This window comes from Oryza sativa, chromosome 2 (genome assembly GCF_034140825.1).
Source record: "Oryza sativa Japonica Group chromosome 2, ASM3414082v1".
Lineage (NCBI taxonomy): Eukaryota > Viridiplantae > Streptophyta > Magnoliopsida > Poales > Poaceae > Oryza > Oryza sativa.
In genome coordinates this window covers 3,433,665-3,447,055 of record NC_089036.1, presented here as the reverse complement: position 1 = coordinate 3,447,055, position 13,391 = coordinate 3,433,665, and the positions used below count along the sequence as shown (strand labels likewise).

At 45.5% G+C, this 13,391-nt stretch overlaps 2 protein-coding genes and 1 long non-coding RNA gene across 4 annotated transcripts; 2 read left to right on the top strand and 1 right to left on the bottom strand.

Moving 5' to 3' along the window:
• The first annotated feature begins 4,449 nt into the window (after nucleotides 1-4,449).
• Nucleotides 4,450-7,320, top strand: LOC136355407 (uncharacterized). Its single transcript, XR_010739658.1, has 5 exons — nucleotides 4,450-4,591; nucleotides 4,997-5,108; nucleotides 5,260-5,381; nucleotides 6,765-6,846; nucleotides 7,191-7,320. It is a non-coding gene; the product is annotated as an uncharacterized lncRNA (long non-coding RNA).
• Nucleotides 4,813-6,985, bottom strand: LOC107280153 (uncharacterized). The gene is made up of 7 exons (XM_015770773.3): nucleotides 6,865-6,985; nucleotides 6,097-6,173; nucleotides 5,874-5,999; nucleotides 5,701-5,778; nucleotides 5,464-5,619; nucleotides 5,226-5,372; nucleotides 4,813-5,123 (listed from the first exon to the last, which is right to left on the bottom strand). Exons 1-7 carry the CDS (start codon nucleotides 6,905-6,907, stop codon nucleotides 5,115-5,117), a joined length of 636 nt encoding a protein of 211 aa, XP_015626259.1. The 5' UTR covers nucleotides 6,908-6,985; the 3' UTR covers nucleotides 4,813-5,114.
• A 22-nt stretch (nucleotides 7,321-7,342) lies between the features above and the next one.
• On the top strand, nucleotides 7,343-9,865 carry LOC4328400 (uncharacterized). Of its 2 annotated transcripts, XM_066307966.1 has the most exons (4): nucleotides 7,343-7,611; nucleotides 8,022-8,136; nucleotides 8,239-8,285; nucleotides 9,342-9,865. In XM_066307966.1, the coding sequence occupies exons 1-4, from the start codon at nucleotides 7,393-7,395 to the stop codon at nucleotides 9,360-9,362; spliced, it is 402 nt and encodes a 133-aa protein (XP_066164063.1). In that variant the 5' UTR covers nucleotides 7,343-7,392; the 3' UTR covers nucleotides 9,363-9,865. The 2 variants fall into 2 exon arrangements, with proteins under 2 accessions (XP_066164063.1, XP_015626260.1); XM_015770774.3 differs by having other exon boundaries at nucleotides 8,022-8,285.
• Nucleotides 9,866-13,391: the final 3,526 nt, after the last annotated feature.

The following is a 13,391-nucleotide window of genomic DNA, read 5'->3' as shown; positions in this document are numbered from 1 at the left end:
GTCCCGCCCGAGATGCAGTTCTCGCTTTCCCAGAAGCGGACTGCCAAGGAGGCCTGGGACGCTATCGCTGCGGCACGCATCGGCAGCGACCGCGCCCGCAAGTCCACGCTGCAGGCACTCCGCAAGGAGTGGGAGAACCTGGCCTTCAAGCCAGGTAAGGATGTTGATGACTTTGCCCTCCGTCTCAACAATCTTTTGCAGAAGATGGTGCAGTGCGACGACGACACCTACGACGAGGAGAGAGCTGTCGAGAAGCTCTTCCACTGCGTCCCAGAGAAGTACAGGCAGATCGCTCGCTCGATCGAGTCTCTGCTGGACCTCTCCACGATGTCGATTGAGGAGGCGTTGGGTCGCCTCAAGGTCGTCGACGATGATGAGCCACAGCCTCTCTCGGGGCCTATCACCATTGGCGGGAAGCTCCATCTCACTCGGGAGCAGTGGGAGGCCTCTCAGAGTGACGGAAGAAAGGGGGAGTCTTCTCCCTCGATAGGCGGCCGCAAGCCGCGCAAGGCATGCGGAGGTGTCCAGCTGCGGTGGGCGCGAAGACGCGCCGAGGGTGGCGCTCGCAGAGGTGCCCAGGGCGGCGCCGCCAGCAACCACAAGCCGGCACGAGACGACACCTGCCGCAACTGTGGCAAGCTTGGCCATTGGGCCAAAGACTGTCGACAGCCACGACGTGGCCAGGCCCACGTCGCACAGGTGGAGGAGGAAGAGCCGGCTCTGCTCCTGGCACACGCAAGCATCGAGCTTCCTCCAGCGGCACCGGCCGCAGCGGCTTTCCTCCACCTTGATGAGCCGAAGGTACTCGTCTCTCTCTGCAACAGCTCCAGCAACAACAAGGCTGATGGGTGGTACCTCGACACCGGCGCCACCCATCACATGACCGGCCGACGGGAGTTCTTCACCGAGTTCGACCCCGGCGTCCGAGGCTCCATCAAGTTTGGGGACGCCTCCGGCGTGGAGATCAAGGGCGTTGGCTCCGTCACCTTCACCGCCAAGTCCGGTGAGCACAGGCTGCTCACCGGAGTTTACTACATCCCCGCGTTGAGGAATTCTATCATCAGCGTGGGACAGCTGGATGAGAACGGCTCACGCGTGTTGGTCGAGGACAGACTCATGAGGATTTGGGATCGCCGTCGTCGCCTTCTTGCCAAGGTAACCAGAGGCACTAATCGACTCTACATCCTCGGCGCGCAGGTCGCACAACCAGTTTGCCTCACCGCTCGTCGGGACGACGAGGCATGGCAGTGGCACGAGCGCTTCGGGCACCTCCACTTCGAGGCCCTGAAGCACCTCAGTGCCAAGGAGATGGTGCGAGGCATGCCGTGCCTTGACCATGTGGAGCAGCTCTGCGACGTCTTCATGGTAACGAAGTAGCGGCGGCTCTCCTTTCCCCAGCAGACGAGCTTCCGAGCCAAGGAGCGGCTCGAGCTCGTGCACGGGGACTTGTGTGGCCCAGTGACACCGGCCACACCAGGAGGACGATGTTACTTCCTGCTGCTCGTCGACGACCTCTCCCGCTACATGTGGGTGATGGTCCTCGGCAGCAAGGGAGAGGCTGCGGATGCCATCAGGCGCGCGCAGGCCGCTGCAGAGGTGGAGTGCGGCCGCAAGCTGCGCGTGCTGCGCACCGACAACGGCAGCGAATTCACGGCGGCTGAATTCGCGTTGTACTGCGTTGATGAGGGCATTCAGCGCCACTACACCGCGCCGTACAGCCCGCAGCAGAACGGCGTCGTTGAGCGGCACAACCAGACGGTTGTGGGGATGGCTCGGGCTCTCCTCAAGCAGAGGGGGATGCCGGCCATCTTCTGGGGGGAGGCGGTGGTGACAGCCGTCTACATCCTCAACCGCTCGCCTACCAAGGCCCTCGATGGCAGGACACCGTACGAGGCTTGGCATGGACGCAAGCCGGCGGTCTCCCACCTACGGGTCTTTGGCTGCCTCGCGTTCGCCAAGGAGCTTGGCCACATCGGCAAGCTTGACGACAAGAGCACCCCAGGGGTGCTCATCAGCTACGCGGAGGGCTCGAAGGCCTACCACATCCTCGACCCGGAGACACAGCGTGTGCGCACAGCGCGCGACGTAGTGTTCGACGAAGGGCGAGGGTGGGTATGGGACAAGGCGGTGGATGATGGTTTGACTCCGACGTACGACGACTTCACCATCGAGTACGTCCACTTCGAGGGAGCTGGGGGAGTAGGCAGCTCTTCTTCACCGAGCGTGTCTACCCAGTCCCCGAGCCTCCACCGACTCCAACACCAACACAACCTCGGGCAACGACTTCGACTACGACGAGCTCTTCGTCGACACCACCCCAGTCGGTGTCCCCACGTGCTCCAGCACCAACAGCCACTCCTCCGGGCACGTCTACTCCGACGCCAGCTCGTGTTGAGCGCAGCCCGGTGGAGTTCGCTACTCCACTCTCCCACGACGGGGAGCGCATCGACGCGTACCACGACGGCGAGCAGCTACGGTACCGTACGATGGAAGATCTTCTCAGCGACCAGCCGGTGCCGGGACTGGTGCCTCGCGACCTAGAGGCGCAGTTGCACCTTGCGTGTGATGACGGTGAGCCTGGGTCTTTTGCAGAGGCCGAGAAACATGCGGCATGGCGTGCCACGATGCAGTCGGAGATGGACGCGGTTCAGGAGAACCGCACCTGGGAGTTTGCTGACCTCCCTCGTGGTCACCGCGCGATCACCCTTAAGTGGGTGTTCAAGCTGAAGAGGGATGAAGCCGGAGCCATCGTCAAGCACAAGGCTCGCTTGGTGGCACGCGGCTTCGTGCAGCAGGAGGGGATCGACTACGACGATGCCTTCGCTCCCGTGGCACGGATGGAGTCCGTGCGACTCCTCCTTGCGCTGGCTACTCAGTAATTCTGGGGTGTCCATCACATGGACGTCAAGTCGGCATTTCTGAACGGCGACTTGAAGGAGGAGGTCTACGTGCACCAGCCGCCGGGATTCGTGCTCCCCAGCAAGGAGGGCAAGGTGCTACGCCTGCACAAGGCCCTCTACGGCTTGCGGCAGGCACCGAGGGCGTGGAATGCCAAGTTGGATTCCACGCTCAAGGGGATGGGCTTCGAGCAAAGCCCGCACGAGGCGGCCATCTACCGGCGGGGCAATGGAGGAAATGCCTTGCTGGTGGGTGTCTACGTCGACGACTTGGTGATCACTGGCACCAAGGATGCGGAGGTGGCGGCATTCAAGGAGGAGATGAAGGCCACCTTCCAGATGAGTGATCTGGGGCCTCTCTTCTTCTACCTGGGGATCGAAGTGCACCAGGACAACTTCGGGATCACGCTTCGACAGACCGCCTACGCCAAGCGCGTCGTTGAGCTGGCTGGGCTCACCGATTGCAACCCAGCTCTCACTCCGATGGAGGAGAGACTGAAGCTGAGCCACGACAGCACGGCGGAGGAGGTGGATGCTACACAGTACCGGCGCCTTGTGGGGAGCCTTCGCTACCTCACCCACACACGGCCGGACTTGGCCTTCTCCGTCGGCTACGTCAGTCGGTTCGTGCAGTGACCGACGACGGAGCACCAGCAGGCTGTGAAGAGGATCATCCGCTACATTGCGGGGACTCTCGACCACGGTCTCTACTACTCGAGGTGTCCTGGCAAAGCACACTTCCTCAGGTACAGCGACAGCGACCACGCCGGCGACATCGACACCAGCAAGAGCACGAGCGGGATTCTCTTCTTCCTCGGCGAGTGCCTCGTTAGCTGGCAGTCGGTCAAGCAGCAGGTGGTGGCCCTGTCCAGCTGCGAGGCTGAGTACCAGGCGCTCTGGCTTGCTCGACTGCTTGGTGATCTCCTCGGCAGAGACACTGGAGCGGTAGAGCTCAGGGTGGACAGCAAGTCCGCTCTGGCCCTGGCAAAGACCCCCGTTTTCCACGAACGGAGCAAGCACATCCGGGTGAGGTACCACTTCATCCGAAGCTACTTGGAGGAAGGGAGCATCAAGGCGAGCTACATCAACACCAAGGACCAGCTTGCGGACTTGCTCACCAAGCCTCTTGGGAGGATCAAGTTCCTCGAGCTCTGCTCCAGGATCGGGATGGCCCAACTTTCCCACAAGACGACACACAAGACTTAGGGGGAGAATGATGGAATAAGCCTTGTGGTCTTTGGTCCTTGTGGTCCTTCTCTTGCTTTTAGGTTATTTTTCCCCTTTTAGGACAGCATCCTTTCAGTTTTGCTTTTAGCATCTTTCGGTTTTGCTTTTAGCTTCCCTAGGACAGCATCTAGCATCTCCTTTATGCTTTATTTAGTTTGGATGCTCTCTAGGACAGCATCGCGTTCAAATTTTAGACTAGTGTGGGCAGCAATTAGCTAGCAGCCATCCAGCCAGCTATGGCTATATATATATATGTATCCAACCTCCCTCGGGAAGGTATGGCTTTGTGTTTTGTGAATAAAGAAAACCAGAAAATTGCCCCATCTCTAGTGCCATCCTCTTCTCAATGAGAGTAACCATTGAAATTCTAACACTAATCAGCCTCTTCTCTTCCTCTGTCATATTCTTGTGTGAACGGAGGAACTTTTTTTTTGTTCATTCGGGCGTAGAGGGTGATTGTGAGTCAGGTCTAACCTCGAAATCTTCCACGGTCCATTTTCTACTGTCTCTTTAACAACCATTACACGCTTGTAGTCAGACCTTATCAGAACATTAGTTTGCCTCTCAGTCTGAAACTGCTCCTCTAAGTCTTTGTTGTTATCCTCATTCTTGCCATGTAAATTGCATTTGTATGTGTATCTGGTAATCTCGTTGTTTCTCTTCTTGCTTATAGTTCTATACGTGTGTGTAATAGCAACTGAGAACCCAACCAGATAAGCATAAAAGTTAAAAAAACCCATGAGCCTCATTGTAATCCTTGAACTGCATTCCAATATGTGGCATGTGTTTGCTATCTATTGTTGGGGTGCTCTCTTCATCTTCTTCCAAAAAATTGTCTATATCTTGCTCAGTTATCAACTGATTACTTTCAGTCTCTGGATTGCTATTTTCCTGCATCTGGGGTTCTGTGGCCACAACCTGATCTCTGTGTTCTTCTTCATCAGCTCTAATTTTGTCCACCAGATCAATTGTCGAGTTCTCAGTGTGAGCTTATTGTCCCTGCATTTTGCCATGTGCTTTTAAGTATTCTTTTTTTATATCACTAAATTGTGTGATGTACTTTTTTATATTTTAAGTTAATTAAATTAAGAAATTTCTTACCTCAGAGGTTTCATTGTTTGATTCAAATGCCCAGGTGTTTTGGTTCTCACTGTCTTCATCATCCTGGTTGTTCGATGTGGTGCCATTGTTTTCCAATTCCGATGCGCTGACATTGTTTTCAACTTCCGGTGTGCTGCCATTTACAACCTGCATTATGTAAGTAACAAATACTTAATGTTTTCCACACCTATATACTTATTTCGATCATATGGTATAATCTGTATGATTTTCTTATTACCTGATGCGTGTTGTTGATGTTGTATAGTTCATCTATATCTTTTTTGCTCCATCGACTGGCAAGTGTCTTGATAATAGAAGATAATCCCTGCTGATTGTTCATGTTGATGTTGTATAGTTCTTCTATATTCTTGCTTGCCCATTGATCACAAATTGCCTTGATAACAAAACAGATTAAAATTCATAATTTTACATAAATATTTTTTTTGTTTGACATGTACTGTTGCGAATTGGTCACCTGTGTTCCTTGTTCTATTTCACCTCCCATTTGCTCATAGTTCTCAGGAAACCTATTGCTCGTCATTATCATTGAGTTCTACAATGATAAAATATCAAGGAATTATAACAAATCTAAATACCATGTTACCTTATGTAAAGTTTTTTAACCAAAAAGATTATTTCATTTTTCACCTCAAATCCAGCTGGAGTATGTAAGATATCTCTGGACATGCCCAAATAATCTTGATCAGCATTTATAGCACTTTTTGGAGTTTGCATTATTTCGTGCATCAACCCTGTGAAGGTACATTGTTGCCCCTGCAAGAATTTGTGCATTACAATCTAAACCTGTTTTTTTTTTGCATGCTGAGTAATTTCTGTAGATATTTTTCCAAAAATATGCCATGTGACTCACAATCCTCGTAGAATCTGACATCATTTGGTGCTCATCATACAACATGGTGTGCCCATAGAGTGTCATATTTCCTGCCCCTGCAAAATTAGCTCAGTTTATAATCTAGTTATATAATATTTACACCCTAGTTACAAGGCAGTTACAAGGTAGTTACATGGCAGTTACAGCGTAGTTACATGCCAGTTACAGGGTAGTTACATAGCAGTTACATGGTAGTTACATGGAAGTTACAGGGCATGCATTGGAATTGAGCATGAGCTCCTATGTCACTAGTCTTTTTTCATCTTGTTTGCTTAAGTTGTATGCAGCTTTTAGGCATTGTGTTGAAAGATGATTTTTTAGTGGTGCATGTATCATTGTGTAAAAAAGAAGCAAAAGCATCAGAGTGTGATAATCCAGTTATCCAGTTACATGAAGCAGTTACAAGAGTGTTTTGTATGATGCAAGAGCATTAAAACTACTGGACATCGGCTAGTTGCTAGCTAGGGTTAGTTTTGTTACCCAGGTAGCTTTGTAACTGCTTTTTTTGGGAGTTTATGTCGTTCATATTTTATCATTTGCAAGATTAATTGTTGGACTGTTTTCTAAGTGTACATGGTAGATGAAACCTGAATTAGCATTTTTCTATCTATCTAAATGTGACTGATTTTTTTGCCTGTGATGCTCAGATCTAAATGCTGAACAGAAGAAAATGAGATGGGGGTGAAGAGTTCTTGGGAAAAAAACTGAAATTGCAACGTAATCTTAAAAGTATGTGAGAAATTCAACCTGGAGGAGCAGATGTTGGTTCATTTCTTGGATTTTCCTCCATCTCTTTTTTTCTTCTCCTTTCGGCTGTGTTCTTGAGTTCTTTTAGATCTGCTTCTTGTTTCGAATCCTTTTTTTTGGCTGTGTGATGCCCGAGCTTTTTCTTTCTTGATATGCAAGTTGATCTCTATCTGGGCCTGTGTTTTGTTCTCTTCATGGGCTTAGTAATTAAATTCTGAGTAGTCTAGTTTTTGGGATGGGTCTTTTGTTTTGTAGGTATGTTTTGTTTTTTATTTAAAAGATTGGCATGTTTAGTGTTTCTTAACGGGCCCGCGCACTTTAAACAGGTTGGTTCTATGCTTTCAGCTGGTCCAGACCCGTTTCCTGTAACCCATTGATTGCAGATCGTGAGGTGCAAAAATTTGACTGCTCTGGACCTCAAAAACTGTGGACAGCCCAATAGCTAGTCCCGTTAGGATATCTCAACTTTTTTTTTTTTGAGTCATCACTTCCCCCTGTCGGGGAAGAGCCGAAGAGGGTGAGGAAAGGATGGCTTCCCCCTTGCGACGACTGCGATCATGGCGGGTTTCTCGCGGCGCCACCTCGCCGTGTTCTACGTCGGCGGCGTCAATGGCAGCGGCCAGGACAACCAACACCCTCCACCGCCTTCTACCCCTTGCCCGCGCCGTCCACTCGTCGCTGCCGCCGAGCAGGTACGGCGATCCCCGTTCGCCTCCGCAGGCCCGTCGTCCCAGCGGCGAAGTTGAGGTGCGCCCCGTCTCCATCTTCTCATCGACCTAATCGAGCTCCTCAAGTGACGGACCTCTGGAATTTTGAGGGCCTCTGCCCTAATTTTTAGCATTAGGGTTTATGGTCCACTCCTAAATAATCAATCAATTGTGGATACTCCTTTTCCGATAAATTCGGCCTTTTTAATATTAGAGTTGTATGCGTTTTTCTACCATATTAAGAATTAATTCTTATGTCATTATAAACAAAAAAAATGCTTGAAAATTTAGTTTATAGTGGTTGTGATTTGAAACAGCCTAATTCTAACTCTGAATCGAAACATTCTGATTGATCGTGCAATATAATTCAGTTGAATGTTAAGCTTTCTTGAATCGGTTGTTATATGGCATACCCCGTCGGTATTCATGTTGGCACCTGTGTCTTTGTAGCTCTCTAAACTGGAAAAGACGCCCTCTGACCGTTTCGACGAGATCGAAGCTGCCATTCATGCCAATCTCGTCAACGACATTGAGGCCTACAAATCAAGCCTTATGGCAGACCATGGTTTCTTTGAAAGAATGCTTACCTCTATGGGGATAAAAAAGAGTTACACTCGTGACCAAACTCTATGGTTGTGCAAGCTGATTCTCATCTTCTTTGCCTCAGGGTCTGTTGGGATTGGATTTGCCAAGATCGATGACCGTCTGAAACAGGTTATTGATCTTCCTGCCCTCCTGCTAACTTGCATAAGCAGAGACGCATTTTCTGAATTGTAGGTAGGTCCAAGAATAGTGAAAAACATGTGCTTATATACTCTACACATAGTTATACTGCAATTATCTGGTCACCCTGTTCTGCAGCAAAATCTACTGTTGACACAACAGTAGCCATGCAAAAGTTTTTACCATACAACTATCGATTACACTAAAGGATCTATATATGGAAGCAAGACATTAAGCACATAGGTTGTACCCTTGATGTCTCGGTGTAAATTAGGAATATAGGATGCACAGTTTCAGTAGAAGCACTATGTAGATGCTGATCAGTTTGCTCTTTGTTAAATAAGTTCCAAATTGATGATTTGGACACCCTGCATGTACCCTTGTGTTCTCGTTTAGTATTTCGGCTTTACTTTTAGTTTGCACAGGAGAGCACTCTTGATTTTCTTAGTACATAATCAGTTCATCATTCTACTTGCCTACATTTAAGTTAATTAATTCTGTCTCTTCATTTAAGTTTGTTGAAATTTGAGAAAAGAATATGAATAATGTAGTACGCTTTTCTCATTTGAAGTTAAGGAACTGTTAGATTCTATAGAATGACTAGTACGCCCTTGTTTAATGCTACTGTATGGTAGTTACACATATAAAGGGGACTCTGGACTCAGCTTTGTTATTGATAGCACATCCCAACTGATAAGTCATTTAGTATCATATTTCTTGCCAGTTGTACTAGTAGATCCTGAATCCTTAGTCCTTACCCAGAGGGAGTATTAACTGGAATCCACTGTGCATGCAAGCCTCATTCGTAAAAGCATTTTACGATTTCATAACTTTGTGAGCTCAAAACTACAAAGAAATCACCTTGTACATCTATAAGAACAGCTCCTCAACAATCCTTGCTGCTCTGCACACAGTAGGGCGATAAAAGAAACTATTATTTGCAGACTTTATATGCCACAGTTGTTTATTCTCTACATGTTCTTTCTTCTGCTTTCACGAGTCCATAGTAAAGTTTTTTTTGCAAATAACTTGTGATTATCTTTGCAGGCTCCATCAAATGCTTTATAACTGAGCAACAAACATGTCTGTTGTTTGGCCTGCTTAAAATTAAGCTGTTGATCACCTCGCAACCTATTCTGCATTTATCGGCCTGCCCTCGACGAGGTTGAACTCGATTTATCAGTGCTGTAGATTGTCTGCTGGGATGGTGTACGTGTGCACGGGCGTCTGCTCGATGTGGAAACCGATGGTGGCCGTTCAGAGCTTGGCGAGGGCGGTGAGGGCATTGGAGCATGTAGGCCGGAGAGGATGAGGTGAGACAGCGGCGCTGGATCCATGGTGGGTAACAAGAGGCACCAGCGACAACCTGGGCAGCCTTGCACCGTTGTGCTTCAGAGCTCCATCAGGAACTATTTCTTTTACTCATAGTAAATCTTTTGTTTTTGTTTAGGGCAGTCAAGTCGGGCTTTTTTATGTTTGTGTTTAGATAATTGAACATCTACTTTGACCGACATTACTACTGCAGTATTGCAGCTTATTACCAGATCATGCTCACGGGTTAAATTTCTTTATCCAAACGTCTTGACTGACATAACCTCCGTACTAATGCAGCTTATTAGTTATTACTACTGACTTTCTGGTATGCTTGGAATCAAATAATTCTTTTCCTTTTTGTCGGCCTTGATATTTAGATTAATAAGACTAAGGCTGTGTTTAGTTCCTGAAAAAAGTTGGAAGTTTGGGGAAAGTTGGAAGTTTGGAAAAAAAATTGGAAGTTTATGTGTGTAGGAAAGTTTTGGATGTGATGTGATGTGATGGAAAGTTGGAAGTTAGGGTTGAACACAGCCTAAGTGATATCTGTATGGGTCCATATTCTCCCAGCAAACACAACTACAATCCATGCATGGGCATGGCCAGTGAAAAAGCTGCACTGGAGTTCCAACTGGACAAATGGATGAAGCAGTTTCATAAAGTGCATGCAGGTTCCTAAATTTCTCGTTGTATTGTTTTTGCTGCAATCAGTTTCAGCTAGATGGTCTTTATCTTACTTATGGAGTACATGGAAACATTGTATTCACCCTCAAAACAATAAGAAACTGAAGAAGCTTCAGCAGGGTACTCATTGGATCCAGATCCTCTGCATTGGAGAAGCTAATGCAGAGGGTGGCATTAGCTCGAATCCTATCTATCCATCGTCATCCAACGGTTGCTGCTGCTTCTTCCTTCATTCTTCGCTACTGGTACCAGAAACGAACAACCACAACAGCGCAGCAACGACGACTCCTTCGCTTCGTCGATCTCGACCGCTACGCCTGATGCACACAACGGCACAAAACCACGTCACAAGTCACAACCTCACATAGTCATCACGTGTTCGATCGCCTTTAAAAAGCATTTTCGCCGACGTTGACCTTTCTTGTTCACTGCGGTTATGACCATCGGAGTGAAAACCCCGCCGGCCAAAAAAAGAAGATGACGTTAAATAGAATGTTTAAATAGAATGATCATAAATAGAATGAAAGTGGAAAAAATAAAGAAAATAATAAAGAAATAAAGAAAGAAGTAAAAATTACTACTCCTTCCACATTTTTAATAGATGGCGTTATTTAATATTTTATCATCGTCATAATAAAAATATGAAAAATACAAGTAATATATATATATATATATATATATATATATATATATATATATATATATATATATATATATATATATATATATATATATATATATATATATATATATATATATATATATATATATATATATATATATATATATATATATATATATATATATATATATATATATATATATATATATATATATATATATATATATATGATACTTGGATAGTTTTCTTAATAAGACAATGTCCAAATATCATATGCAAAAGTCAACAACGTCATCCATTAAAAAAATTATAAATGAAGCATTTTTAAATTGGATAAATAAGATATTGTTAACAACAAAATTTGGTAATCTGAGTATCGGAGATGAAGATTAGATCGAAGCGGAATCCAAGATCAAGATCGTTTCAGAAACAAAGCAAGAATCGGCTGGAGTCCAAATCGGCTACGATCAGGATCGGCAGAGTTCGAGTCGGACAGGGTTAGCCGATTGAGCCGATTCCGGCAATACGACTCGGTGTACGTCATCGGGTTGAGTTAAAGTGCTTCATATGGATTGCCATACACGGATTGAGTCCTAAAAAGGCAATTGTATATATTAATTAGGATATTTTATGTAAATTCCTTAGAGATAAGTTTGGGTAAAAGTCTGCCGCAAAAACTTATGATATCTTAGAGTTTGTTAGAGATAAGAGTCGTGTCCGACAAGGACATATTTTGTAATCTCGGGTATAAATAGACCCCGAGCCCCATGTAATACGACAACACACGTTCAACAACAATTTCGGCGCATCGCCACTCTTTTACTTTCGTTTTGTTTCGATGAGTTCTTACTTTTGGGTTGAGCTGCATCAGTTTTGATCTTCAACTAGAGGTAAAGCTTGTTATGGCGGCTTGTGTTCTCGGGATTAGTGCTTCTATCTTTATGATACTCTAATCTTGTTCATGTAAGTTGTCGAATTATCATATATCTTATATAATCTCTGACAATATCGCTATTTAATCTCTGATCGGCTAATATCTATCGCTAGGGAGCAGCTGATTAGGTTAAATATCGATGTTGGCTTAGATTATATAGGATATCCACCACTCTATAAAACTTTCAATAGCTTGATTGTATAGATATTGTCTTTCTTTTCATACTTATGGCTGCATCAGTTGAGTTTGATCTCATAAGTCGTGCCTAGAATTATAATCTCTAGCTTGCTTCTTGGTTGTTGAGTAGAGTAGCATCGGGGTTTCAGCCGATCTTACCTGATTTAGCTTTATGTCTTATGTGCTCAATTGTTATGCTAAATCTGCTCTTTGTGTTAAGATCCTATTGCATTTAGGTGTATTAAGCTCTATGTTTGATATATTTTACTTGCTTTAATATCTTAATATAGAGTGGTATCGGAGTATTAGCCGATACACGCTAGATCTATCTGATCGGCTATGTTGTGAACATCTATAATCTCATTGTTAATATATATTTCGATCTAAGTGATTTATACTGTCTCGGCATGACGACCGATCTATCCCAATCACTTGGTTTAAGTATATATCGACATAAAGATTATATATTGCTAACATCTACAGCCGATCGAGTAGATTTAGTTATGATTTGCTTATTCACAACTGCCGATCGATTCATATATGACATCGGCTCGAAGATAAATGATATGTCATCGGCGGCTGGCCGATCGGCTATCATTTATGGATTTAACTGCGGTTTCTTTATCTTTATTTCTTGTTGATTGCAGGATCAAATCAACTGGCACGCTCACGAACCTAAAAGGCAAGATTTTGGACCTGCACTGGAGTTAAGCAGATCTCCCAGGCCTCGTGTTTTTCGCATCAACAGATATACTACACGTTAAGTCTAAATATAAATTCGAAACTTGAGATAATTATGTGATAACATTAATATCCTATATTTTTAGGAGAAACAATAAATAGGAAAATGAATGAAAAACCATTTAAAAGATTGATCCAACTTTGCATCCCAAAGAACCATTTTTTGTTATATGCTACTTTTTCCCCCCTAAAATATAAGAACATCTAGCAATTTTAGAACTAATTAAGCTTGAATATAAATGTATAAAAAGACCCATGTCTGTTTGGCACAACTCCGAATTCAATTTTTTATGGAGCTAGATATTTCTAACTATGCAAATCCATGGATTAAATCCAGCAATGCATATGGATTAAAATACACTGGGCATTGTGTTAAGGTTATGGATACCACATACCTAATAGTAGTTGACTAAATCTCGGCAGGACCCACCACATACCATGTCTTATACGGAAACTGACCTCGGATATGGAGCGAGTTCCGCATAAGGAAGGATGAATAGAGTTCTACATGGAAACGACAAGGACTACTCGGATTATATCCATATTGGTTTTCCTAGTTCTATTTGGACAAGGGGACACCTATGGGTATAAATACAAGACCCCCTAGGAGGAGAGGGGAGAAACGGAA